The sequence below is a fragment of the Strigops habroptila genome, chromosome 18 (assembly GCF_004027225.2).
Source record: "Strigops habroptila isolate Jane chromosome 18, bStrHab1.2.pri, whole genome shotgun sequence".
Classification (NCBI taxonomy): domain Eukaryota; kingdom Metazoa; phylum Chordata; class Aves; order Psittaciformes; family Psittacidae; genus Strigops; species Strigops habroptila.
This window is the reverse complement of record NC_044294.2, coordinates 4,932,070-4,959,397: the sequence shown is the minus strand read 5'-3', so window position 1 is coordinate 4,959,397 and position 27,328 is coordinate 4,932,070. Positions and strand designations below refer to the sequence as shown.

Below are 27,328 nucleotides of genomic sequence, written 5' to 3'. Positions count from 1 at the left end.
GATCAAGGGCTGAGATATTAATAGCAAGAGGGAAATGCATGTTTGTTCGGACCACAGGAATTCTGGTTTAAAATCAGGTTGTTTCCCTTCGAGCCATTTGTAATTCCTTGAGGCACTCCACAGGAATTAGAGGAGCTGCCCCAGCCAAGCCAAGATTGCAGAAGATCTCGGATACCAGCCCAAGGCCAGCAGGCATTTGCCACTGTCTCACTTTGACGCTTCCACTTTGAAAGCAAAGAACCCAGACGACCTCTTGATAACAAATCATCGGCCAAAGCTTCCAGTGTCCCAGCCACTGGCTTTCTGGTCTCACCCAACAGTGTCTCCCTGAGTTTCACCCCATTCCCCTCGAAAGGCAGGAAAATCAGGATGCGGAGACCATCCTGCTTCCTGTGCTGGGATTGACAGGGCAGGAAGTTCAAACCTGATCAGAGGAAGTACTTTTTCTCACAGTGTTTAATTAAACTGCAGAATTCATCACTGCAGGAAGTTGTTGAGGACAAGAATTTAAACAAGGCTGTAAAGGGTCCGGGGAGATACCAGAAAAGCCCATCACAGCCACAACCAACTGCTGATTGAAAATGCATTTAATTGCAGTTAAGGACTAAAGCCCATATCTGAGAGCTGGGTGAGGCTGAGCCCCCTCAATCCTCCTTTCTTCCAAGCTTTTCGTGCTGGGGGTGGCTCTGGAGACCTCCTCTTGCTCCATCTCCCAGCTCTTTGCTCCTGGAAGCCTTTCCCATACTTTTTAGTGCTTTCCCATGCCTTTTAGGGGGTTAAAACCCTATGCATGATCACCACTTGTCACTTGAGCTGCGGGAATGGGCATCCATGTCCCCATGGGGCTGGGGTAAGTGGGGTTCAGGGGGGGACTGGACGGGTCTGTTGGGGAGCACAAATGCAGCTCGGCAGAGCTGGGGGAGGTAAATGGGCCTGAGGGGGCTGCTGTAGGGTTTGGGAGGCTGGAAGGGCTGACGGGTGGGTGCTGTGGAGGGATGCTGGGGACTTAGGGGGTGCTTGGGGGTAGAGGGAGGTGTCATGGGTGCTGTGGGTCTGGCTATGAAAGGCATTGGAGGTGCTGGGGTGTTTCAGGGGTGCTGGGGGGGGTCTCTTAGAATTACGCGGGGGTGTCTGAAGCTGCTGGCGGCTCAGATGGGTGCTGGGTGGGGTGTCTTAAGGTGCTGATTGGGGTCTGAGAGTGCTGAGGACTCAGGTAGTTTTTTGGGGGGGTCTGTGGGTAATGGGGGGGTCAGGCAGCCCCTGGCGGGGGTTCTCAAGGTGATCATGGGCTCAGGTGGGTGGTGGTGGGGTGGTCTTGGAGTTCCTGGGGAGGTCTCAGGGTGGTCAGGCTGGTGGTGAGGCTCAGGTGGGTGCTGGGGTGCTCAGGTAGATGCTCAGAGGGGTCTTAGGGTTAGCAGGAGGGTGCTGGGGGCTCAGGTGGTTGTTGGGGGGGGTCTGTGGGTAATGGGGGGGGCCAGGCTGATGCTGGGGGAGTTAAGGATGACCCTGGGCTCAAGTAGGTGCTGGGGGGTTGCCTTAAGGATACGGGGGGGGGGGGGGAGGGGGCGGGTTCGGGGCTTAAACGGGAGCTGGGAATTTCAGGGGCGCTCTGGCCTCCGGTGGGTGTTGGGGGGGTCTTTATGCCCACAGGGGGGAGGGATATTTGGACACTAGGGGGGTGTTTAGAGCCACCCGGGGTTGTTCCGCGTGCGGGGGGCTCTGGGGGCGCTGGTCCGGGCCATGGCGGAAGCAGGAAGCGGCGGCCCGGCCCCCGCGTCCCGCCTCCATCGCGGGCGGGAGGAGCCCGGAGCCGGGCGGCGGAGCGGGGCAGCCGCCGGGCGGTGCCGGGGTGAGGCCAGGGGCGGCTGAAGGGGGGGACGGGGCGGGGGTCCGGGGAAGGGGGTGCCCGGAGCAGCGGGCAGGGCCGGACCACGGCCCCTCACGGCGGTCCCGGGCCTGGGGGGGGCTGCTCCCGGGCCTCAGCGAGGCCCTCGGCAGGCGCCCAGCGGCGGGGATGGGGGCTGGTTTTTGCTCTGTTTATTGGTTTTTAAAGCAATACAATAATCCCGGCTGGAGCTGCTGCTTGAGAGAAGAGAGGGCGCTGCCGGGGGCCAGTCCTTCTCCGCAGGTTTGGGGCTGGGACCTGATCCCCCGAGCAGGGCTGAGGGAGGCCGCGTAAACGGTGCTAAAGCAGAGGAGAATGTCTTGTGTTTGTATCGCTGTTTCAGGTTCAGCAGCGAGGCGAGCACCTTTCCCTTCTAACGACTCCTCCGACAGCGTTTCTCTCTAAATATTCAGCTTTCTAAAGCCTGGGTCTGAACACCCACCGCGCATCGGGGCCAAGAGCTGGGCCCTTGGGTGGAAACCCTTCAGGCTGAGAGCTGCTGCTGCTTGTGTTTGTGGAGAGCTGCTTATTCCTCCCAGGGTGGTGGAGTTCATAAAGAAATACAGTAACATATGGGTGCCCTAGTTTAAAAGGCCTGGCTCTAAGGGGCTGCTGTTTGCAAGGGATAAGGCTCGCTCAGTATGTGTGTGTGATAGTGAAGAGGGTACAGTAGTCTGTTGTTATTATTTTGTCTGCTGTATTGTGGCGATAGGAAGGGAAATAATAGGTTGTTATTTGGTTTTTAAGGCCTCATCTGTTCTCAAAACAATGTGGGAGCATAATGCCTGATTTCCTAGCTGAGGACGTGGGTTACTCTTGAGTTTGTCAAGGGGCTATGTTGGGTTTTCGTGTCTGTGACTTGCAGAGGTTGTCTACAAAGGTGTTGCTCAGGGTTGAATACAAATGTAGAGGTGGGAGAACTGGGAGGTATCTCAGCATTTTATCGTCATAGGATGTTTCTGCTGTTTGGAAAGGGGGAAATCACCGTGTTTGGCACCATTTCTGTATGGGATGATTGTTTTAAGAGGTTCCAGGCAGACCTTGCATGCCAGGGAAGCTTGCTGAAACTGCTGGAATTCCACATGGGACACAGGCGAAAGCTTTGGCACACGGGAGCCAGAGGAAGCTAGATAACCTCTCAGACCAGTTAGCACACCAGTTCCAGTGTCAAGGCAAGTAGAGTAATTGCAAAAGCTGGGGGGGGGAAAGTAATTTAATATCCTGCAGATGTGCTGGCTCTTGCTTGTTGTATGAATCATGGTATTACATGAATGAAGGAGAAAAGCAATGTATTGTTTTTATAGAGTCAAGTGCACGCCAGGTGCTTTACAGATAAGAAGAAAAGGTCCCTGCCTGGGAGAACTTACGGTCAAACCTGCTTTGGGGCAGCTTTGGTAGCCCATGGGGCTGCTCAGGTGGGAAGATCTGGGACAAATGTTTGTGTGGAACGCAAGGAATGTCGGTAGCTCATTAACCTGGCAAAGTAGTGCAGCATGTTCTCATTGCCTGCATGGGGTTAGGTTTTAATTTGGCATTTTACTCTTCTGGCCTTTCTAAGGCTGTGGCTAGAAATCTGACACTAATGTTAATATAACATCTGTCATTGACTGCTTGAGTTGGGTGCTCAGGCAGCTGCTGGCCAAACAAACGGGTTATTTTTCAGTCAGATAATTTTTCTCATCTGATTCACCATGGGACCATATAAACAAAAGTGCAAAAGCAGAACAGGGAGTTGATCCTGGGGAGGGAGAAGAGCAGTTGCTGAAGCTGGTAGTCCTGTTGAAAAATGGGTTTGGTTTTTAATGATAGTACCTAGCATCACAGGAAAAAGGGTATTAAAAATGCCATTGTTTGAGTTCTGACTTGTAAGAGCCCATGGTTTAGGGGGGAAGCTGTCCTCCAGTTCTTTAAAGGCAAATAACATTTCAAGTTTGGTTGCTTAACAAGAGAATCTTTGTTCTTGATATATATACATACATACATTTATGGCTGGTTTTTCCTGTGGGAGCAGTCAGAGCGAGTTACAGCAGAGCAAATTTAAGTTTAGGTAGCACGTTATGCACCACTTGTCAGCTTGTTCTCAAGTGAGCCAAATGGATCTGTGCTTTTGAAATGCTGTTCTGTGAGGTGTGTGCAGAGCAGACCCAAGCAGATAGCTAGACAGTTCTCGTGGTGCAGTAACAGGCTTCACTGAGCAAGGTGGTGAATTGGGTGAAGCTGCACAATGTGTTTATGAGCTTATTCCTGGTGTGAGGTAGTATTTAGAGTAAAAGGGGAACAGGGGCCTGATTTCCATTTTCAGCTGTGAGCTGGGTGTATGAATCATGTATATCATTAGATACAAGGAAGTTCTTCCCTGTGAGGGTGCTGAGGCGCTGGCACAGGGTGCCCAGAGAAGCTGTGGCTGCCCCATCCCTGGCAGTGTTCAAGGCCAGGTTGGACACAGGGGCTTGGAGCAACCTGCTCTAGTGCAAGGTGTCCCTGCCCCTGGCATCAGGGTTGGATGAGCTTTAAGATCCCTTCCAACACAGACCACTCTGGGACTCTATGCTGCTTGTTTTTTTTACATGCTGGTTCTCAGTCTGAGCTTTGGGGGCAATGCCTTTCCAAACTTTGCTCTGCAGGAAGTTTCTGTTGTCCTAGTTTGATCCATGTTCAAGTTTTCCCAGCTCAGAAACAAGAGGCAAAGCAAGACCTCACAGATGCTCCTTTCCCCCAGCAGTGTTTTTCCATGGCAAAATGTCTCTCTAACAATGGGATTCTCGGGTTGGCAGCTATTAGCTTGTCCGGCAGTTTCTTTGCATCTTTTCTTCAGCCCATCTGGTGCTCTTGGTGCCACGAGGCTCTGCCTTTGTGGCAGACGAGGAGGCGAGTGATAGAGAAACACATTTCTTTTTTTGTCATTTTAGTATTGATTGCTCATAGGTGTGTTCTTACAAACTTCATAGTGGGAAATAACTTGCTGTCAAATGCCATTTCGTCTCTGTCTTGGATTCACAATGCAATTCCTGCTGCATTTCTGCATGTGGATGACCCGCGGGCAAACTCAGAGGAACCCAAGAGCTTTTGCTGCCTGCAGAGCATGCTGCTATCATGTTACTGTTACTCAATAATCAGTTGGCGTGGACATTAGGTTGCAAAAATTGAGACAAATTTTAAATTGTTGAACTTTGCCCCATATATATTGTTTATTTCCCTGTCCTGGTCCTGTTGCTGACAGGGGATTTAATGAAAACAAATCTATGTTAAACTAAGCGACTAACATTGCAGGGCAGGAGAGCTTAGCTTGGCTGCTCTGTGTGATGATCAGCTTTGTATTGCTGGCTTTTGTACTTGGTGAGCAATCACTTTATGGGATGGATTCATTTGGAATAGATGAATAAGTGGAGTTTCATTGATTTCTGGGAAGCTTTGTTCATTTACATAAGCTGCGAATCTCAGCCGGTTCTCCTCTTGTCAGGAAATTTCACGGCTTCTTTCAGTCCCTCGGGGATACTGGACCAGCAGAGACTGTTAGGACTGCAGCTAGATGGTGTGCCTTTAGATGTGAAGAGGTTTTGTCTTCCTCTTGCTTAGCCATTGGGATGTTCCTGTGATCTCTCTGCACATGCTGGTGCTGAGCTGTGTGGCTGGAGTGTGCTTTCTGTTAACATACTGGATCTCTCCACAGGGATTTTTCATCGGAGGCCATGGAGCTTTTGTCCAACGAGCTCAGCATTTATGACAAGCTCTCAGAGACGATTGATCTAGTGAGGCAGACTGGCCACCAGTGTGGGATGTCAGAAAAAGCCATTGAGAAATTCATCAAGCAGCTCTTGGAAAGGAATGAACCCCAAAGGGGACCTCCGCGGTATCCTGTCTTAGTGGCTCTCTACAAGGTAAGATGGAGAGGGACTCGTCATCACGGACTGTAGTGATAGGACAAGGGGTGATGGGTTTAAACTGAAACAGGGGAAGTTCAGGTTAGACATAAGGAAGAAGTTCCTCCCTGTGAGGGTGGTTGAGGCACTGGCACAGGTTGCCCAAAGAGGTGGTAAATGCTCCATCCCTGGCAGCGTTCAAGGCCAGGTTGGACAGAGCCTTGGGTGACATTGTCTGGTCTGAGGTGTCCCTGCCCATGGCAGGAGGGTTGGAACTAGATGGTCTTAAGGTCCTTTCCATCCCAAACAATTCTGTGATCCTATATCTTCTGTGCACGCACAGACCATTTGAGGGTTGGAGTTCTCCTTTTGCACCTGAGCTTTTCACTTCCCATTGCATTTTCTTGATGAATTTTCCCAAGTTCTTTATTTAAAAAGCTGTGAAGTGTAGCTTCCTGTATCCCTCGAGCTGGTTTGAAAACAGAAGGCAGCTGACTGAGCTTTGAAATTGCTCATGTGTGCTGAAAATTTAACATGTCAACACCTTCCTCTCCTTAAATTATTAAAGAATGAGACTTGCATTGATTCTTCAGGCAAAGATTCCCAGTGTCAGCACCCTCAGAGGAAGTGTGAGGAAGGAAGGAAAGAAATTCAGGGTGGAATAACGAAGAGATACAGACTCTGTTTCTGACCCTCTCACAAGCTTCTACCTGTCTTTATTCTCCTTCTAGTCTATAAAATAAACCTGTTGCCATGATGCTCAATGCTAGAAAAATGTTTTGAGACCCTTAACTAAAAGATGCTCTGAAAAGCTCTGCAAAGTGGGTGAAAGGATGCTGTTGTTGGGGAGGTTTGAGATGTTTGCTACAAGGATGAAAACCTTCCCACTGGCGTAATATTCAGTAGTATTTTAGTGTTGTCTTTAAATCCTCTCAGTGGTTTCTACTTAGAAAAATATCAAGCTTTCTTCCTCACATCCTATAGAAGGCTGTAAAATAAGGCAGGAGCACAGGAAACTGGTAATTTGAACTTTCAGCTTCTGTTCTTGTTTTTGCTGTTGATTCGCTTCGACTTTGGCCAGGGAGGGGGGGGGAGAAATGCATCATGTCATCTCTTTAAGGCTTATTTGGGATTCTGGTATGGAGGAGGGAGTGGAGCCAACTCTGCCAAAGTGGTTTGAGGCTTGACGGATGTTTGCATAAAGCCTTGAAAACGTTGTGCAAGAGGGATGGCAGCAGCGCAAGCTTTGATCTGATTAGGTTGGAGGAATCGGAACTGTCTGTAGATAATCCTCATTGCTCTGGTGCTGGATTACTTGCAGTGCAAAAATCCATGAACAGAGTTGTGTGGCTGGGGTTTGAAGGCTGCTTAATTTCATCCTTGGACAGCCCTACCAATAAAACAAGAGTGACAACTCTGTGTACATAAATAGCACTGCAGTTAAATGAGGAGCCGCAGCAAAAATTGGAGTGTTCATCTTACGGTGCGCAACCACAACCCTTTGATAGCAGCCAGAGGTGTGTCCTGTTCTGAAGACACATCAGCTGGCTGCAGTGTGATTAATTCTGTGCCTATTTTCTCTCTCAGGGCCTGCTCACCCTTGGACTCGTGTTGCTGACTGTTTACTTTGTGATCCAGCCATACAACCCGCTGCCGCCTGAAGCTCCGCTCTCCAGAGCCCATGCCTGGGGCTCCCTCATCGGTCACATCCGGCTGCTCTCTCTGCCTATTGCCAAGAAGTACATGCTTGAGAGTAAGGATATGATTTCTCTGCTCTAACATAAGCCTAGCAAGAAATACCAAGTGAAATACCAGCCGTGCAAATCGTTTGAGTGTCTCCCTGAGCACCAAATAACAAATGTGTTACTGGCATGGCACCATGGTTTTCTCTCTTCCTACCACTGTACTTAAAAATAGCAGCCTGAATACTAGCTAGGGCTCTTTCCCTTCCATTCACTGGGGTATATTTTATCTCTAACTTCATAATTTTGTTCTTGCACATTCTCTTTTCCCTGCTTTTTATACGTCAGGGAATTTTCTTCCATGAGAGTTCCCCTTCCTCTAAAAATCTCTGCAGTTCTGAGAATCTGAGATAGTTATGCTGGGTAAATGTCACCCTTTCTTTTTCTGAGTAAGCAAACAAAACAAGTTTATTAACCAGATCTTGATATCTGTGAGCAAAGGGTAGAAACCTCAACATGTGACCTGGATTTAAGGAAAAGTAGTTTTTTGCCAAGCGGAGTATTGGGAAAGGACTGTGGGCTTGAGAGCCACAGTGTTTATAGCAGTTAACGTAGAATTAAGGGTAATGTGCGTGTGAGGAAGGGAGATAAGCAGCTCGCTATTGAGGTGGGGACCCATCATGGGACAGGAACATAATAGATTTTCCTAGACTGGTGTAATAGAAATGGAAAAGTTTGAGTATTTCTTGTTCTCAGTTAATCATTTCCACTGACTTAGGCTGGCAAAGGGGTGTGAGCATGGGCTCAGCCTCTCTGATAAAACACAAAGACTGTCAGTAATGATAAAGCTGTGAATTATTTTGAGATGTGGCACAATGTTGGTCGTCTGTTGGCTCACTGTAAAAACAAACTCCTGTTTCCATGCCCTCCATGGGTTTATATTTAGCTTGGGCAGCTCATTGTGTTAGAGTTGTCTGGGCTGGCTCTGACCTTCCTGCTGGAGCTAAAAAGGGCTCCCTGAAGTGCTGGTGCTGTTCTGTGCTTTCTCTTGTGTCTCCCTCTCTTCCGCTGACATGTGAGATTGCTGTTGATTCGGGTTGTAGGGGTGGGACGGGGTATCCCCCATTGTTCCTCTCCTTCCTTATACACCGGGATCTCTCACAGGGAGGAAAAAACAAAGGCAAGGAGATGGCTGATAGCCACTTCATGTTACTAACCTGCTTATTTACTCCATGTCAGCGTTGACACAAGTGAAGACCCCTCTGCTTCTGTATGGGGAAGGAAATCAATGGGAACTTTAATGCTTGTATTTGTTCAGTGAAAGTTTGTGGAGAAAGTTGACAGGTTCTTCCTTCAGATGCTGCAGGGCCCCCGTGGCTGGGGAGAGCCCAGGGAGGTTCCTTGGGGCAGCAGGTTTTTAGGACAAGGGCTGCCTGACATCACGAGTGTCTTGCTGTGAAGAGCAGGAGCAAGTCTTGGCTACTGATGGAAAAACCAGCTGAATGGGAAGGGGATTGGGAAACATCCAAAGGAGCAGGGGAAAAGGGAAGGATGGATGGATGAAGAGGAGAGATGCAAGGTTGTTTAAATGTATATAAAATCCCTCATGCCCCCATGAGTCCTGGAAGTCTTCTGAAGTGATGAGCAAGAGGGTGGGCAGCAAGCCAGCCCTGGGGAAAGGAGGGGACAAGGCAGTTCCCACTCTGTTTTTCCGACAGTATTAGGTTGTAGTGGAAAACACAGCGTGTCCCAGTTAGCAGATTTGCTCGGGGTGGCTGGAGTAACTTTCATCCTGCCTCAGCAAAAGGAGCTGGGCTAGTCCCTGGCTATTGGAATGGGAGAGTGCAGCACTCAGCCTGAACCTTGGCTGGGTTCCTCTGGGAATCCCTCATGTCCCGGCTTCTTGCAGGCAACTGCAGCCACTGGGGCTGTCCCAGTGTCCGGCTGTCCCAGCAGCTCTGGTGTCAGCTTCACAGCTTGCTGCTGAGGTGGACATGGTAAAGCCATCCAGCAGGGATCTGGAAGAGGGAGCTTCATGGCATGGGGCTGAGTGGTCTCTCAAGCTCTCTTTCAGCCCTGCCTTGTGCATGGTATAACATTTTGCCCTTAATTTTGGCTTTTTCTGCTGAAGGGAAGGAGTAAAGCTACATCTTGCCATCCTCTTTGTTAATGTGAGCATAAGGCTGGGAAGGTGCCAGGGGCTGAACCAGCCCTCAGTGGTCACAATCACAGGCAGGGATCACCGGACAGCCCTTCTTCATGGGTATCTCCAGAAGCAGAGATAGACACTGGAGAGCCTGTTAGCCCCTTAACTACAGAGGATCCAGCCTTATTAGAAAACATGGGCACAGCCTTCAGCCCCAAATCAGTCCCAGAAACAAAGGTATCAAAGAGGACGGGTTCTCCTGCACAGGAGAAGGCACTGTGCAAGAGACTGAGCAGCAGAGAAAACCGCTAAGAAAGGACTCGCTGTACAGACACCTCTTCCTTTCTCTGTGTAGATCCTGGGAGATGGAGATTTTGAGGGGGCTGAGGATAAAACTTGGAGCTTTCTGTGCTTGGGCACCAGTTCAAATCCAGCTTGGGCTGTTCTTGTTGAAAGCCACCTGGTAGCAGTTTGGAGGCTGCCTTGGCCCACCAGCAGTGCTGGCAGACATCCCTTGGCCACTCAGCTCAGTGTGGACAGAGCCCAGCCATAGTGAGTGTGGGCACATGGGTGGTCCAGTTCACTTCCTCCAAGTGCCTGGGCAGGCAGGGGCAGTGGCCTGGGGCTGTGCTGTTCCTCCTGAGGCTGCTCAGGCTTGGAGCAGCTTTCCTGTCTCCAGGATTGCAGGATGGAGCCGGTTCCCCTGGTAGGTGTGAGCTGAGCAGCCAGGTTTGTGTTGCAGAACAAGGGGAGCTTGGATACCTGGTTTCCTTCAGGAGACAAAGCTCCATGTTCAAGTGGTGGTGAGGCTTTGGGAGGAGCAGGGGTGCAGGATACTGCTCCCCTCTCCCTCCAGCTCGGAGTGATCTGCCCTCACTCTCACCTTCACCCTCATCCCATGCACCCAAAGAGCCGTGCTGTGGCTGACAAGGGCTGTCTGTCTGTTGGTGGCTGTGGGTGGATCTTTGAGCAGCTGAGGTGAGAGTGCTTTGTGGACACTGCTCCTCTTGTGTTAAGTTTGTAGGATTAGGTCCAAAGTAAATTTCCTTTTTGCCTGTCTCTTTGCTCTGTTGTTTGCTGCTTTCTCCCCCGGATCAATTCCCATGTTAAAACTAATGTTCCTGCCCTTTGTTTCTTCAAAGCTGACTCTTGGACCCTTGGATTTGGAGTTCGTGCCTCTCTTTCAGCTGTTTTCCCAGGACCAGGAATCAAGGTCCCTTTGGTTGGTGAAGAGTTCTGTGGAAATGTGGTTTGCATTTGCTCTTCCTGAGCTTATTGCACAGAGCATGTGGGAGCCCCAGTGCTGGGTCCCACTGCCTGCTCCAGGCTGGGGAAGCACCTCTCACCACTGCAGTGTGCAGGGTGAGCCGGGTGGATCAGTGCTTCACATACACCCAGGGATGTGATGGGTTTGCAGGTCTCTGGGCTTTACTTGCTGTAAGGAACACTCTGGATTTTGGGTGGGCATGTGGGTTAACTCAAGGCTTTCTGGTGCTGTTGGAAGGAGAAAGTAGGGCCTATGTAACCTGGAATCTTTGCTCTGACCCAGGCTGACAAATCATAGAATGATTAGGGTTGGAAAGGACCTTAAGATTGGTGATCCTGCCCCTCGGCTCTGCTCTCATGAGACCCCACTTGCAGCACTGTGCGCAGTGCTGGTGTCCCCAACATAAGAAGGACATGGAGCTGTTGGAGCAAGTCCAGAGGAGGCACGAGGATGATCAGGGGCTGGAGCAGCTCCCATATGAAGACAGGCTGAGAACACTGGGGCTGTTCAGCCTGGAGAAGAGAAGCTGCGTGGAGACCTCAGAGCAGCTTCCAGTGTCTGAAGGGGGCTACAAGGATGCTGGAGAGGGACCTTCATCAGGGACTGTAGTGATAGGACAAGGGGTTTAAACTGAAACAGGGGAAGTTCAGGTTAGATACAAGGAAGAAGTTCTTTATTGTGAGAGTGGTAAGGCCCTGGAACAGGCTGCCCAGAGAAGTGGTAAATGCCCCATCCCTGTCAGTGTTCAAGGCCAGCTTGGACAGAGCCTTGGGTGACATGGTCTAGTGTGAGGCATACCTGCCCATGGCATTCCCTCTGTGTTTCAGTTCTCAGGTGCAAAGTAGGGGTACAACTACTTCCTTCTCCCATGCAAGCATTAGGAAGAAATATAGTGAGGTCCCAAAGTCTGTAGTCATAGAAGCCAAATGAAAAGGGATTTTCTCTTTTTAGTAACAGACATTTTAAAACCACAGTGGTGATCTCTCTACCTGTTCTCCAGAGCTTCCCTTCACAGCTCCGTGACATGCTTATAGCTTTCTTAATGTCTAAATCTGAGTTTTGGTGTCAGCTGGTTGGTAACTGTTCCCTGCCAGCCACCCAGAGCAGTGACATGATGAGCAGACCCTGAAGTTGCTCTTACATTAACTTGTGTGTCTGCCTGTGGTAAGTTCACTCCATGCAGCTCAGCAGAGCAGGTCATGGGTGGCGACCAGGCTCTCGTCCAACAACGTGACAGTCTGCACATATACTGATAGAGGGGTTTGTAATGACCTTGAGGAAAATCCAACTTTGCTTCTAATAATGAGCACACCTCAAATCAAATGCAAGCACACATGTGTGTCAGTGTTGGCAAAAGCATCCTGTGCAAGTTCCCCCCAGCTTGGAGAGGTTTCATTGTGTTAAATACCTCTTTTTGCCTGGACCAGTAGGGTTAAAACCATGTTTATGGGGTTTATACATTATCTATTTTGGAGAAAGGAATGCTATGGAGGAGCAGTGTTGAAGCAACACCTTGTGAATGGCCTGTGACTGTCACATCAGGAGGCCTGGTGGGCATGAGAGCTGTTTGTTGGGGACAGGTCACAGCAGGCTGGGTTACAGGGAGAGGACAGCAGCCTCTGCCTCTTGGCTGGCCACCTTCAGTTCAGCTGGAGGCTTGCCTTGGCCCCTGGCCAGCTCCTGTCTTCTTTCTGATCTTAACCCCTTGCAGGCAGCCTCGTTTCTCTCTGCTTCTCACACTCCTCCCCTCTTCCTGTAGCCCTGCAGTGTTTATCCTTGGTGCAGCTCTGTGCAGAAGGGGAGCAGCCAGCCTGCCTGCCTTCCCCAAGGGTGGCCTTTCTGCTGCTTGAGCCCAATGAGAGCTGAGCCCCCAGGTATTCAGCCAGGCTTTCCCCGGGGGTTTTGCAGCCCATGCTGCATCTGAGCTGCTGGGTTCAGTGATGCATGAGCCCGAGGAACACAGGCCTGCCTGAACAAAAGGGTTGCACAACAAGGCGGCTCGGGAGGTAAAGCAGGATCTGATTTCTAACTGCTTGCTGCCTTCAGCAAACCTTCTCCCCTTGCTCACAAAGGATCTTGCTGTTTGTTTCTTCCTAAGCAAAGTCAGGCTGGTTTGCTCCTGTGTTCGTGCATGTTCTCATGCACCCGCTCCGGTGGCTGGAGCATTTTGAGGGGGATGTGAGCGTTGGATGTGAGTGTGATGCAGGCTCAGCACTGCACAGGGCTCGCTCCCATTGCCACACAGCTGCCGGTTTATCTGTTCTTTTTTATGGGTGTGCAAATAACCCTTTTATAATACAACATGAGAGGGACCAACAAACGTGTGTCGGCTCGTCCAAAGGGGAAAAACCAGGCTGACTTTGCAATGCAGGGTGGTGCCAAGCTGGTTTCATATACTGCTTTACTTTGGCCTCTGTTCAGCCAGTGGACTGGTTATTTGGATGTGCTGACAGTAAACTAACTCCAAATCATTGTGGTAATCTGGAACATGAAAAACTCTTCCTTTTGCTTCTATATTTTGATGCTCTCAGAATTTCTTGGTTCCTCATTTGTGGAGCAAGCGGGTTTGCTTCCCTGGAAAGAGAGCGTGCCATCCGTGGCCTGTTGCAGAGGCATTCAGCAGCCCAGCAGAGCCCTGTCTGCACTAGTGACACAGACACATCCAGACTGAAGTGGCAGCAGTTGGGAGGGATTTGTTTCAGCAGCGTGCTGTTCCCCTGAGCCACATTGCTCGTGCAGATGCTGCCAGCACAGCACAAGCTGGCTTCCAGGGCAGTAACCAGAAGTGCAGGCTGGAGTGGACTTTGGAGGCTTTCCTGACAGTTTGGTCCCTGCCCTCTAGATTAGTAGGTGCAGATTTCTCCTGGAAATAATGCTCTTTCACCCCAGAGGACTGAGTTCCTCTTGGCCTGGGCCAGGCAGACTTGATTTCACAATATCTCATTGGATCAAAATCACTTTTGTGCTTTGCTAGAGGTTGACTAATCCTCCTTTGGTTGTTTGAGCAGCCGTTACCCATTACTGAAGTGAATGAGTAGTTCTTCGAGCTGTTGACGTTTTACCCAGAACAAAAATAAAGGTTTCTTGATGGGTTAATTTCTAGCTGCTGTTTTGTTGCTGGCTGTTCCTAAAAATGCAGTGAACCAAGCTGGGAGGTACTTTCTTCTGGCATGAATGTGTTAAATATACTCAGAGCTACAAAGAAGTTCAATATGAGAAAGAAGTGAGGAACTTGTGCTGAACAGGGACCATCTTTGTCGTATATATTTAAAACCCCCACTGTGATGCATTCCTTAATCAGGACTTCCACACTGTAATTAATAATCATTCCTTATGATTTCTGTCTGACTTACTCAGGAACCCATCAGTTGAGCCTGACTTTGACATGACATTCTAAATGATTGAATTAATTTTTAGCCTAGTGAAAGATTTCAGCAAGATGGAGCTTGGGAAACATTGGTTTTGCAACAAAGTGCTCCAAATGTCTCCTTAACCGTGCCACACAGTAACTACAGCTCTTAATTTCCATATGAGATCTTCCCACATTACAGATTGTGATCATGAATTGATGTCTAAATTGCTTTATCTTTCTATAAAATCTGGGAAAATGGGCATGGTGATAAGCATATAGTGTATCCTGCTTGCAATGGCATAGGACAAGAAGTAACAAGCTATTTACTTAAGGAGTACAGTATCTGTAAGTCTGCAGTGGTCCCAGGGTGGCCACTGACTACTTCTATCTCAGGAGTCCTGCCTAGTCTTTGGCTGTCAGAGCAATAACAGTGGGTTGTGGGCTGCAACTTCACTTAAAGGTTAAGGGCTAGACCTTGCAAATTCCTGTCCTTAAAATAATGGAAAACAGCATTGTAAAATTCAGCATCTGGAAGGTAGATCTGTCCAGCTGGAGGGAGACCTGCAGCCCTTCTATGGTGACAGTAATTGGACATCAGAGCGTCTTGTGGGCCCTTCGTCACAGACTGGTTTGTGTTGGAAGGGACTTTAAAGCTCATCCAGCTCCAACCCCTGCCATGGGCAGGGACACCTTCCACTAGAGCAGGTTGCTCCAAGCCCCTGTGTCCAACCTGGCCTTGAACACTGCCAGGGATGGGGCAGCCACAGCTTCTCTGGGCACCCTGTGCCAGCGCCTCAGCACCCTCACAGGAAAGAGCTTCTGCCTCAGAGCTCATCTCAATCTCCCCTCTGGCAGGTTAAAGCCATTCCCCTTGTCCTGTCCCTGCAGGCCCTTGTCCAAAGCCCCTCTCCAGGTTTCCTGGAGCCCCTTTAGGCACTGGAGCTGCTCTAAGGTCTCCCCTTCAGGAGCCTTCTCTTCTCCAGGCTGCCCCAGCCCAGCTCTCTCAGCCTGGCTCCAGAGCAGAGCTGCTCCAGCCCTCGCAGCAGTTCCGGGGCCTCCTCTGGCCTCGCTCCAGCAGCTCCACGTCCCTCTTATGTTGGGGGCTTTTCTTATGCTGGTGGTAGGATCTTGCCAGAGCACAGCTGAGAGAGAGAATCCCCTCTCTTGACCTGCTGGTCACGCTTCTTTTGATGCAGCCCAGGATATCTCACAGGTGGGATTGAATGTCTCCTAAAAAGCTCTTCCCTGTGTAAGCCATAAGAACCAGCTTGTGGTTGGCCTTTCACTATGAAAATGAATAGAGGAGGTCGGTATCCCATGGACTGTCAGATTTGCATCGATGAAGCATCTGTTTGGCCAAGGGAAGAGTATGGTCACAGACAGCAGAGGGTAGGCTGAGCTCTTAACCCCTTCCTTTGAAGGGTTTCTTCAGATCCACCTTGGAAAATCTCGACTTTTACAGATGTGCAGCTGTGGGGTGATATTGTAAAAGTGGAGATCAGCATCTTCCTGCTGTTGGATCTAGCACATAGTAATGAGGCTGTGGCTGTCAGTGTGGCACCATAAATGAGTTACTGAGTCCACTCCCATCCTGAGCTTACCTTTGAATTGACCAATGTGGAATTGATCATGTTTTCTGAAAGCCCTGTGGTTTTCCTGCTGACCTACCCTGATTACAAGTATTTCTCTACTTCTTGATGGTGCATTGGATCCTGTGAGGGGCAGTCCAGAAGTGCTGTGGGTGTTAATGGAACAGCCAGGCTTGCACAATGGACCTGTAAGAAAGGACAAAGAAATGTCTTGTGAATACCCAGTGTGCAAGCCGGTCTTTCTTGAGAGCCCTGAGTTCATCCTGGGCTTGCTGAAGTTGGGTGCTCCTAGTGAGGTATAAGATGGGAACTGGGGAATAGCATTGTCCTAGGAAAGAGGAATTGGGCATTTGAATCCAAATTTTGCAGGTTGTGGAACTGCTTAATGCATTAGGCAGCCCTCTGGGGAGCTTTCTTCTATTTATCATAGGTGATGGTAGCAACAACAACACGTAAGGACAGAACTGGGTGGACTGTGAAGTCCTGGGGGAGTGTGCCTTCCCCTGGAGCAGACTCTCCTGTGCAGACATAGCTGTCACTTGCCTTCTTCCTCAGGCTTCCTGCTTCTTCAGCCTTGCAGTCCTGAGTGCTGGGGAGCAAACCGGCTCCGTGGGCAGCCAGCAGCTGCCTCAGCACCTGCAGTTCTACGTGCAGGACACTATGATTTCAACACTTCATTAGGGTCAGGAGCAGCCCTTGGCTCCGTGTGTCTTGCAGGAGCAAAAGATCCCCCTTCAAAGCAAAGGCTTTGAACCTGCCGCAGGGGCAGACTGATATTTCACCTTCCATATGGTCCCTGAAGAGACCTGGGCAGTCTCAGACCTACGTGGGCAAGTTTCCCTGGCATGCATTGCTTTGCTGCAATGGGCAGAAGCAGGGCCAGATCTTCCCAGTAACCTCTTAGCTTCCAATCTGATCGTCCACACCCAGCACCTCTGGGGTTGTGCTCACACACCCCTCTCTTGTTCTGGGGACAGCCAAAAACTTGGGAGATCCTCTGTGAAAATGGCCAAGAAGGGAGGAGTACTCCTTTAGAAGTGATTGTGAGTTGAGAATTATTATTTTTCTGCATACTGGGAAGTACAGTCATAAACTCCTTCTAGCATGAATCATAGATGTGTGTTAAGGAATACTGTTATCTCTTCATCTGTGTTGTGTTAGCAGCTGGAAGTCCCCAGCACTGGGAGCTCTCCTGACACAGGGGAGAAGACAGCTCTTCTGGAGAGATAATAAAGCATAAAAGCAACTATTAGGTGGGTCTGACTGATGGGGAATTGAGGGTCTGTCTGTCAAAAGGGGGTGAGAAAGCACAAGCAGGGAGGAGAGGTGAGTTGGGGCTGGCCTGCACTTGTGTCGCGTGATGGATAGTTGTACGTGTCAATCCTACAGCTGCTTTCCTGCACTCAGCTCCACAGGGATGGTTGCACACACCCAGCCCTTCAGTGGTTGAGTGTGAGTGGATGGGCCCGTGGTGTGACGCTTGCACTGGGATGCAGAGTGCATCTTTTCAATCTCCAAGCAGACCGTGTGTGCCGACAGACAGCGCTCGGCTTAACCCAGAGCAATCCCCCAGGGTGTCTGGGCAGGGTGATAATGTAAAAGGAATGCAGGGAGGGTAATGGAGAGAGAATCAGCATCCTCAGTACACTCCTGCTGTGGTCCTCAGCGTGCAGCTGAGTGCCCTCTCCTCTCCCCAGTCTCTTCTCCCTCCCAGCCTGGGCAGGGCAGGCGCTTCTCGCTGCCCGTACTTGTTATGCCAGTCACACACATGCTGGTGCACAGACTAACACCCTCAGCAATCAATCTCAAAGATTAATTACCAACAAAAAAAAAAAAGAGATCCCACAACCCCACTTGCAGCATTTGAAATGCGTCTCAACTGTGCTCTGCTTGGGTTATTCATGGGGCAAAGAAATCACCTCCTGAATCAAGCAATTGAGAATGCAAATATCCCAGCCTGGCTCAAAAGAGGAATCAAGCTCTGTACTGTCAGGCTGATTTGCATCCCCTTACGTGGGGTCCTGCTCTGAGCCCAGGGAGAAAATTTAGGGACAACTGTGCTTAATGCTCTGGGATGAGGTTTCTTAAGTTTTGCCCAGAGAGAAATTATAGTGTTGCTGCTCCCTGTATGATGACAGACCATAAGATAAGTTTTCTTGTTCTCTTCATGGCAACTGCCCTTCCTCTGGTGAGATCTTTCAGCCTTTTGTTTCCTGTCCCTGACCAGCTGTTTTTTGTGAGTTGAGTTGTTTTGTTGTTGTAAAATTGAAGCTTTTTACAGGCAGGGGAACAAAGATGTTCTTTTTTCTCTTGTGAGCAGGGAGGGAAAGTAGGTTGGAGCAGGTTCTCATGGGAGTGGGACTTCTGCTTCCAATAAGGATTTTACACTTTCTTTCGCCTTTTTACCCTATTCCCTGAAAGCAGTGTAGACGTGTCTTCCAGAAAGATTAGGAATTACATCCTGATCCCTTTCAGTCCATATCCCAGCAGTGGGGTGGGAAATGCAGCATTTGGGAGTGGATTGGAAATACTCAGAAAGAAAAAAGCAAAATGAATCCCAGTCTGCTCCTTGTTATTATGTCCCAATGAACCTAAATCCTCTATAATGTTCCTTGTTGTCTGTTGCAGATGTCAGAGGGAGAAGTAAAACAAAAGCTTTCCTGTTAAGTGCTGTTCATCAATTATGATCCATGCACAGAAGCATGAGCATGGCTGGAAACCACGATGGCAGTAACAGGCTGCGCAGGGTCCTTTTCCCCCTAAAACCCAGTGTGCATCCTCATTTCTCCAACTTCATTTTTCAGTCAGGCTTCACTGTCTTCTTTCCCCCCTTTCCCATCCACTCTGTTTCTGAGTGGGTGGCCTGCAGCAATGGCCAGGAGACACGAGCTGTTTTGACATGTGCTGGCACCATACAGGACGGATGGGCCTGGTTTGAGGACAGATCTTTGGATGTTTCATGTGAGATGTGTCCCAGGCTTTGGGTTTTCCCTGACCCACCCTGACAATCAGGCACTTGGGTGGGTTTGCTGCCACTGCCTGAGTTAAACCTTGAATCATCGAATCACAGGATGGTTTGTGTTGGAAGGGACCTTAAGATCATCCAGTTCCAACCCCCTGCCATGGGCAGGGACACTTCACATCTCCCCATTGGATTAAGGCTGCAGAACCAGGGCTATCACTGTCATGAAATTAGAGCCACAACCTTTTAGTGTAGCAGCTGCTCCTGGGGATCCTTTAGCATAGAAACACATGGGGAATTCAGCATCATCAGCTCTTATTCCTGTTCGTTCAGTGCTGCAACATGTGGCTTCTGTTAATGGTTACTTACTGGTTTGTGCTGTTAGGTTGGAGGAGGGAGGCAGGATAGAGGCATCAAGTCATGGTTTCACAAAAAACCTGGCTACTTGAAGCTGTAACATAGGCATTGTAGGCCAGTTCAGCCCATTGTGGTGTAATGATTTCTGGGATTGAAAATGGATATAGCTGTGGTTCAGGGGTTCCTCATGATGGGACTTTTCTCCCCATTTCATCTTCAAGTCAATGTGTGGGATGAATGGAAAGAGCAGCAGCACATCCTGGTGCGATCCTGCGTTCCCTGGTGTCTTTGGCACATCAGAAAGTGGGCAAGCTTTCTTTAAGAGTATTCCTTATTAACACAGAGGTAAAGGGGAGTGATTTCAGTGTTCATGGCACCAGTGCTAACCCTGTCAGAGTTACTCTTTTCAACCACGATCTTTAATTTTGCTTTCTGAATGTCATCACACATGGTAACGTGTGGATTCCTCTTGTGCCTGTGGACTTGTTTCAGTTGAAATCTCAGTGTTTCATGTTAGAGATAATGAGTTTATCCTCGAGTCTCTCCATTTCCTTTTCGGTCTTATTAACCGTGTTTCTCTTGTTTCTTTCCCAGAATGCCAGGACTGGTGGGCAGCAGGTTGCAGGCAGAACACTTCTACACTTCCTGCAAACTGCACAGTCTGTTCTGCTGTGAAAAGCCTTCAGATAGTGACAGACTTTGGAGAACTATCAGAAAAACTCCAGAGGCCTCAGCCTTTTCTAATCAAGGTAATGCAGGGCTTTGTAAGGCTGGATGATTAGCCCAAACTCTTCAATAGCACCAACCAAAGACCCCCGGCCAGTATTTTCAACTACAAACTGCTGATTGAGGTAGAACATGTATCTAAGACAACATTTACCCCCAGTTGAAAGATGTCAGGGGGTGAGGAGCTCTCTGCATCCTTAGCAAGTTGTTCCTCTGCCTAATTACTGTGGTTGGAAACAGCAATCTAGATGGCTGTCACTCTTGGATGTTCTTTGGCAGGATGGAAATGGGAGCCGGGGGGAACATCAGGTGCACAGCTTTTATCTTTGGTTTGTGTCATTTAAGACAGGGCAGCATCTCTCCTATGAAGAACTCAAACATTTTCAGTCTCAGGATCCAAAACTGGCAGAGGTTATAATAGAAGAAAATTCAGCTGAATTGTGGAGCTGCCCGTTTTTCTTTCCCTGGTGAGTTAAAGACAAAACATGTGATAGATGTTACACATCCTTTCTGTAGGAGTATCCAACCTCTTTGCCTTGGTTGGACTTGATGTTAAAGATCTTTTCCAACCTAGTTGCTTCTATGATTCTATATGAACAACCAGGAGCTTGTGAGCTGCACTTTAACTGGAGGGAAGGGGAACAGCAGTGGGTTATGGGCTTTTGTCTGCTTATAACCCAAGGAGAAGGCTTCTACACTAAAAATGGAGTGTTGTGGCTGGGACTTCACCTATTGTCCCGTTTGCAAGACAAAAATATCCCAGTAACTTCTCGGTCCTGTTCTTCAAGCCATACATTAATCATCTGGGCTGTGGTCTGATCACCTGAGGCAACTGGTTTACATCTCTAACCCGCTCTGTCTGCTCAGTGGAAATCCTCCACCGTTAGTGTTGGCTGCGAAGGGATGCCATGGCTTCTGTAAAACACTGAGGAGTAGCAGAAAGCAATTTGTGATTGGTCCCATGCAGGAAAAATGGACAACCCTAATCCTGAGCTGTTAACTAAAAGCTTTTTGCTAAAGCCTTTAGTGTGGCTCCAAGCCATGTGAACAATACAAAGCTCTCTAAGGTTACAGAGCAACTCAGTAACCTCTTTTCATGTGGAGAAGGGTGAGGAGAACGTGGGGAGGTGCCTCCTGGTGTGGAGCAGGCTCCTGGCGTGTTTGTATGAGCAGAGGAGCAGGGTTCAAGCAGACTTGGAGAGCAGAATGGTTGAGCCTGTGCTTTAGATGGGATCTTCTTGCTGTACGTCTTGTCCGCAGCACTGGTAGACAGATGATCAGGGTACAGGAGTATTAATCATGTCACTAGACTGAGATGTAAAAATAACAATCCCCACCCTGCCTTTTCCAGTTACATTCCCTGGCCTGGAGAATAGACTTGGATTCCCCCTCCTTGCCATGTGGTTTCAGTTATGGTTGTGTCCAGTACCACCTCTGCATCTTTGTAATTAATGGTTATGATCATTTTAAGGGAAAAGGGTGGGAAGTTAAGTTTAGGCATCCGTCGTGATCTTTGTTCCCTGTTTATGTGGTCCTGCTACAGGTACTAAGGGGAAGATATGAAGGAAGCACAGTTTAGAAGCTGGGAAGTCAAATTTGCTCCTAGTTCCTGGGGCTGCTCTGCCATGCTGTTTATCAAGCAGGAGTATTTGTGAAGGATTAGAAAACAGTCTTTTAAACACAAGCATTATCATTGCATGATATTTCTTAATATGGGTTGTTTCGTTTAGGAACAAATCTGTGAATAAAACTCGGATTCTTCAGGAATTTTTCCCTGCTTCCTCTTTGCTGTCCTTCCCCAAGACAGTGTCCCTGGAAAGTTGTTTCCTCATCCGCCATCCACATCTGGGGAATAAGGTGAGAAGAAATTCATCCCAGAGACATTATCTCCTGACTGCGAGTTGTCCTCCAGAAGCTCCAAGTCTCTGAGGGATTTGCAGGACATTTTCAGCTGGTGCAATCCTGACAAGAAGGGTTTAGGGGTTAGAGTTCTGTCCATCCCTGTGTAATGTGGCATCTCAAGGTTGCTGTGCCACCCAGAAGCTGTCTGGCTTTGTGCAGGTGGTACACCAGGCCCATCTCCCTCAGCAGTTGGAGATGCCCATGTGGTTTCCCAGCTCTGTTCGCATTCTGGGTGAAGGGATGGTCTTTTTGTGCATATTTGGACAGAATTTACTGAAGAGTTGCATTGTAGGAGCTGTTTGGGGCAGTGAGTTTCATCCCTTCTGAGATACCTGCCATGGAGGTGTTTCACTGAAGATAGTGGCACTTCAGGTTTCCATCCTGATCTCCTCCTGCTTTCCTGTGGGCTTTGTGGGTGCAGAGAGCCCGTATTGCCTTGGGCAGAGAGGGGAGGAGGAACCTTGCATGCAGCTGAGCTCATCTATGACCTACTGGTAACTGGGAGGAGCAGCAAAGCTATGATTTGTGCTGTGTCACCTTGCTGCAGGGCAGACACTTGCCCCTTGTTTGGTCAGACAGTGCCAAGAGAAGCTGGCAAAGCTGTTGAAATGTTCTCCTTTCACCCTAGAGCTACAGTTTGCACAGCCTCTTTGCTGTTGGAAGTGGACAGCTCACCCTGACTGTCGTACCTCTGGACAAGTGCAGAGGACACTGTGAGATGTTCAAGGTGGAGCTGGAAGCTGGAGATTTGGGTGAGTACTGGTGTTATAGCACGCAGGGTCTGGAAGATCTCTTGGAGTCAGGAGACTGCTTCCAGCTGGGTCTTTCCTGTGTGACACCTGAGAAGGTGGTATGTGCCATTACCACCTCCAAACTGGTGTGTGCCTGCTTGTCCCAGTACAGAGATCATTCTGGACTGGGATACATGAGATGCCCAGTGTGAAAACTGAGCAGGGTGGGCTGCACGAGACACGATGCTCTGCTGGGTATCACAAACCCAGTGTGTCACTGAGGGCAGTGTCTTTCCAAAGAGCTTCTGCATAGCTGCAGCACCTGACGGGAAGTGGAGCAGTCATTAAGCATGGATTCATCTAATACAACCTCTTCGTTGCATCTCCCAAAGGTTATGCCAGCGCTGATTACTGGATGATGAGCTTCATGGCCAAAGGGACAGAGCCAGCAGTGGTTTGTGATGGAGCTGCTAGCTAAGGACATGGGGTGGGACAACAGAGCTGTTTCCAGGACAAGAAGACTTTCAGCTTTGAAGCCAAGGCAACATCTTGCAAAAGATGGAGCTGGGGCAACTGGGGCAGGCAGCTTTGCCACCCTGCATGTTTACAGTGTTTAAAAAGGACTGTTTTCCTGACTCTTGAGGTAATTCTTTGCCTTTCCCCAAATGTATTTTGGGAGAAGCTCAAGCTATTTATGACCTTCCCCTCAGGTAAGCCCTGGGTTTGCAGCAAAGGGATTTCTCAGGATGAGATTCACTTTGTGTCCTTTGTGGACTATGGCACTTCCGAAACTTCCTGGGGGGGTTGGGAGTGGAGGGGGTGTGTGACACTTGTGTGTACATTCCTCCTGAGGAGGAAGCTTTGAGCCTGTCTTGTCAGGCCAGCTCTATAAAGGGAATGAATTGATGTGTTCCACCTTCACCCCATCTCCATCACATACGCAGCTGTGTGCCTCAGTGGTGTGCCCCATAAAGCCCATCTCAGCTCCATGCTCCAGGGCTGGGATGACCCTTGCAGCCTAAGGGCAGAGACCCTCAGCATCATTCTTGTACCAAAAGAATCTGTTCAGGCCTCTTGTTTGTGTCTTGTGATCACTCTTCTGCGGTTCTCTATCAGCAGGTTATGAGTAAGTCAAATTGTAACTGTGCTTTTTCTTTCTCCACCTCCTTTCCTACAAACTGAAGCAAGTTTTGTGCTGGTGGTGCTGAGGGTGCTGTAGTTCTGGATGGAGACTGGAGGCAGAGCAGCTCTGTACAAGTTCCATCTCCTGATTCTGCACTTCAGACACCAGGGCTGCTCCACTGTTTCCTCCTTGCTTTGGGAAGTGCTGCCTGTGTCCCCAGCCCAGGGTACCTACAGCAGCACCTGAAAATTTCCTTATCCCTGGCATTTTTTTGCATCGCATCCTTCCAGACCTGGAACTCTGTCTTCAGAGTGCACGTTGGTTTTTCCTGGGTCCTTTCCAAGCTGCCTTCACTTGCTTCCTGTTGCTCGAGCACTGCTCAGCAATGCCCTGAGAGAGGCTCAGTTTCAGTGTTTGCAGGCTGTGGATGCTGAGGGCCCTTCCAAGTCTGATCCTTTGGGTCTGATCCTGTTGTGGAAGATCATTTACAGATGTGTCAGGGCTGAACTCACAGGCCAGGGCTGGGGTTCAGGACATATTCTCACACTTGTTAATATGGAATTGGGAGGGGTTTTGTTTGAAAGCAAGTTAACTCTGTTCTCAGGAGCAAGAACCTTTTCCTCTGTAAATATTTTAGGTACATGTAAAATGACAGATTGGAAAACTGTTTGTCCAGCCTTTGTTTTTGAGTGAGACCAGGAGAATGGGAGCAAACATTGTGCTGATCTTATTAAACTCTGACAAAAGCTGCCAAGTGGGATGACCATGTCTGGCTCCTGTACAAGGATAAGACAGAGGACAGTTCCTGCTCCAAAGAATTTAGTCTGAGGCCTTGACACTACAAACATTTCTATGCATAACCTTTGGTTTTCTCCTGTAAACAAATGAGAACAGCCCCAGGACCTGTGTCAGTCTGTGTGCATGGCCCTCAACACTGCACCAACACGCACCAGGTCTGGTAGAACCAAAAGGGGAGAGTCTGACTGACTCAGGACAGAAAAGGACTAACCTAATTTGTGACAAAATATTAAAGGGAATTGGATTAATAAGACTTCCATTAGTATCATTAATGCTCGGGGGGTGTTTTCCACTTGTGACACTACGTGCAATCTTGTACATGCCAAGACACACACACCCCCCTTCCTCTCCCTCCTCTTAAAGCCTGGGTCTTAGTTAATGGAAATTTGGGGGTTTGGTGATGGCAGAATTAGGGCCTCGTTAGTGACTGTTGCTATTTACACTCTGGCAGCTTCTCAAGGCAAATTAAAAGGCTGATGAGCTGACTTCACCTCTCACTGGGGTTGTACCTGAGCCATTTGGTTAGAGATGTGTATGGGGACAACCTGCTGGACCCATGATCATGGAGGCTGCGGGTGCTTTGGTGGTGCTGCCACTTCCAAGTGTCCTTGAACGTAACTTGTAAAAGCTGCAGAGACAATTCTCAAAGTGTCTGTGAGATGCCTGTGTTTTGTGAGTCCCACTTTAGCCACTGTGGCTGGCTGGCTCCTTTGGGAAGAAGCAGAGAAAACGGATCTATTGGTGGTTGCTGTTTAGACTGGGGGGAAAGGGGAGGGCTCCAGTGCAGATTTGTGCCTATTTAGCAAAAGTGCTCTCAAGTCTTGCTTCTCCCCTCTCCAGAGTTGCAGCTGGTTGGACAGAAGATGGTGAATCTGGCCTGTTTGCAGATCAGCTTTCCAAGTGCACTTTATGGTCTCTGCATAAGTTTCCAGCTCTGTGTCTAGGCGATACATTGCATATGTCCCAGCCGTGCTCCCTTTGGAGTTTACATCATTTGTTTTTGAACTTCTAGTATATTTTCTCTTCCTCTTCCAAAAGCTGTAAGGAATTAGCTGCTAAACTGAAACAGGAGGGCAGTTCTCCTGCTGATAAAGAGCCGATCTTGGCCCTGGCCACTGTCAAGCCCCAGTCTGTAGCACGGCTTCTAGAGCAGCTCCTGTCTTCAGCTGCCAGAGGAGCAGCGCTGACACCTCCCGCATCGCAGCGCGGGCGAGGAGCCAGGATGGAAAACTCAGATGTGAGGCCAAAGTGGCAAGACTGGGATGGCCAGAAGGAGGTTTTGACGCCTTGGCCATCCAAGCAAGCAAGTCTTGGTTGTCTTCCTTACCCAGGGCTCCAGCTTCTCTTTGCAAGGGCTACAGGAAGGAGGCTGTGGCTTCCCTAGAGAGCATGGCAGCTCTCAGTGACCTGCTGAGGCTGGGCTGGGGGAGATGTGGCTGTTTCTTCAGCTATTGAGGCATCAATCAGATGAATCACTGAGGGTGTGTGTCCCACGTGCTCTCCCTCAGCTCCAGCCTCCCTTTGGCACTTGTGTGTATCCAAGTGTCTGTGGACAATCCCCACTCCCCACCCTGGCCAGCTCAGGGGGGGTGCCCAATCAATGCATGTATCTCAGCTATTTAAAACCTATTGGTGTGCTTCAGAGCTCTTTGCCCATGAGCTGGGACATGGGCTCTGCTCACCGAGAGGCTGCAAAGCTGCTCTGGAATCACACCAGTGTGGCACAGAGATGGGTACTACCCGAGAGCCTGGTGGGCAGAGGTGAGGAGGGATCATCCCTCTACTTGTCAGGGTGCAAAGACGGGCTGTCACCCAGCAGCAGGGCTGAGGCTCGTGGTTTAAAGCTGGTCTCCATAAGCAGGGGTCATTGACCGTTGCTCTCAGTCAGTCCTGAACTCAGGGTGACTGAAAGGAGGAGGAAGGAGTGTTGTTATTTACTTCAGCACCAGGAAATCAGCATCCCCTGTGGGAGCCAAGCCGCCAGCTCCTATTGATTCTCTTTTTCTCTCCCCTTTATTTTTCCCCTCCCCACTGGCATTGCACACACCAGTTCCCCCAGGGCAGCTTTCCAGATCCCAGCCTCGAACTCCCTGTGCAGTGCCCTGGAGACCGGGTTTCCTGGGAGCCCTGTTGCTTCTCCCACTCATCGCTCTGGCAGAGGCTGGTTTTACTGCATGGATCAAAGACCCCCTGCTCTCGTGGCTGCCCTCCCAGCAAGTCCCACACGCAGCATGGGACACCCTGAGCACGAGGAGGTGGGGAGCAGAGCACCTCATCACTGGAGATGAGCTCTGTGAACACCAGCATCCCAGACAGAGGATGCTCCTGCCTTTAAACCCGTGTTCACATTGGGAATGCTGCTCCAGGAGGGAATTTTGCAGATCCCAGGCTCAGTGATCCAAGTTTAGCCCCGTGGCTCCCAGGAGAACCGAATACATTCTGGGTTGAGGCCATTGTGGTGAGTGCACAAAGAGCTTTGGCTTCCCACAAACCAAACTCTCACCTCTTCCTAAATTTTCCAGGTAGAACTGTTTTCTCCTCTTCAGGAACCTCCTTCTTGCAAAGGATTTACTGTCCTGCTGAGTTAAACGCGGGAGATGCTGGACTTCCCCTTTGCTCTGGAGATTCAAACACACGGCAAGTCATTTACTGTTGGTGTTATCTCTTTGTCCTCAAGGAGAGGAGCTGTGTTAGAAGGGCTCAGGGGTGCTGGGAAGTCGAGCTGGACATGCATAAAGACTGTTTTGATGCTGAACACTACAAATTCAGTGTGGATTAAAAGAAAAAAAGATGTAAATATGCACTTAATGCAGAATTTTATGGATGGTCCTAATTTAATATATTGCAAACTTTGTAAATACTTGGGAAAAGCCTGTAAAGTGTGTAAATAAATGAGATTTGTATGGAAGAAGAATAAAAACAGTTTTTACTTTTTGCAATTAAATCCA

At 49.3% G+C, this 27,328-nt stretch overlaps 1 protein-coding gene and 1 long non-coding RNA gene across 5 annotated transcripts; both read left to right on the top strand.

Annotated features, from left to right (window-relative positions):
* Positions 1-1,775: 1,775 nt before the first annotated feature.
* On the top strand, positions 1,776-27,324 carry C18H6orf89 (chromosome 18 C6orf89 homolog). 4 transcript variants are annotated; one of them, XM_030473388.1, is made up of 9 exons: positions 2,019-2,128; positions 2,229-3,057; positions 5,556-5,763; positions 7,333-7,498; positions 19,695-19,849; positions 20,172-20,293; positions 21,557-21,683; positions 22,357-22,480; positions 22,852-27,324. In XM_030473388.1, the coding sequence occupies exons 3-9, from the start codon at positions 5,575-5,577 to the stop codon at positions 22,935-22,937; spliced, it is 969 nt and encodes a 322-aa protein (XP_030329248.1). In that variant the 5' UTR covers positions 2,019-2,128; positions 2,229-3,057; positions 5,556-5,574; the 3' UTR covers positions 22,938-27,324. The 4 variants fall into 4 exon arrangements, with proteins under 4 accessions (XP_030329249.1, XP_030329248.1, XP_030329250.1 ...); XM_030473389.1 differs by lacking the exons at positions 2,019-2,128; positions 2,229-3,057 and adding an exon at positions 1,776-1,849; XM_030473390.1 differs by lacking the exon at positions 2,229-3,057.
* Positions 7,520-10,827, top strand: LOC115602346. Its single transcript, XR_003989649.1, has 2 exons — positions 7,520-8,840; positions 8,978-10,827. It is a non-coding gene; the product is annotated as an uncharacterized LOC115602346 (long non-coding RNA).
* Positions 27,325-27,328: the final 4 nt, after the last annotated feature.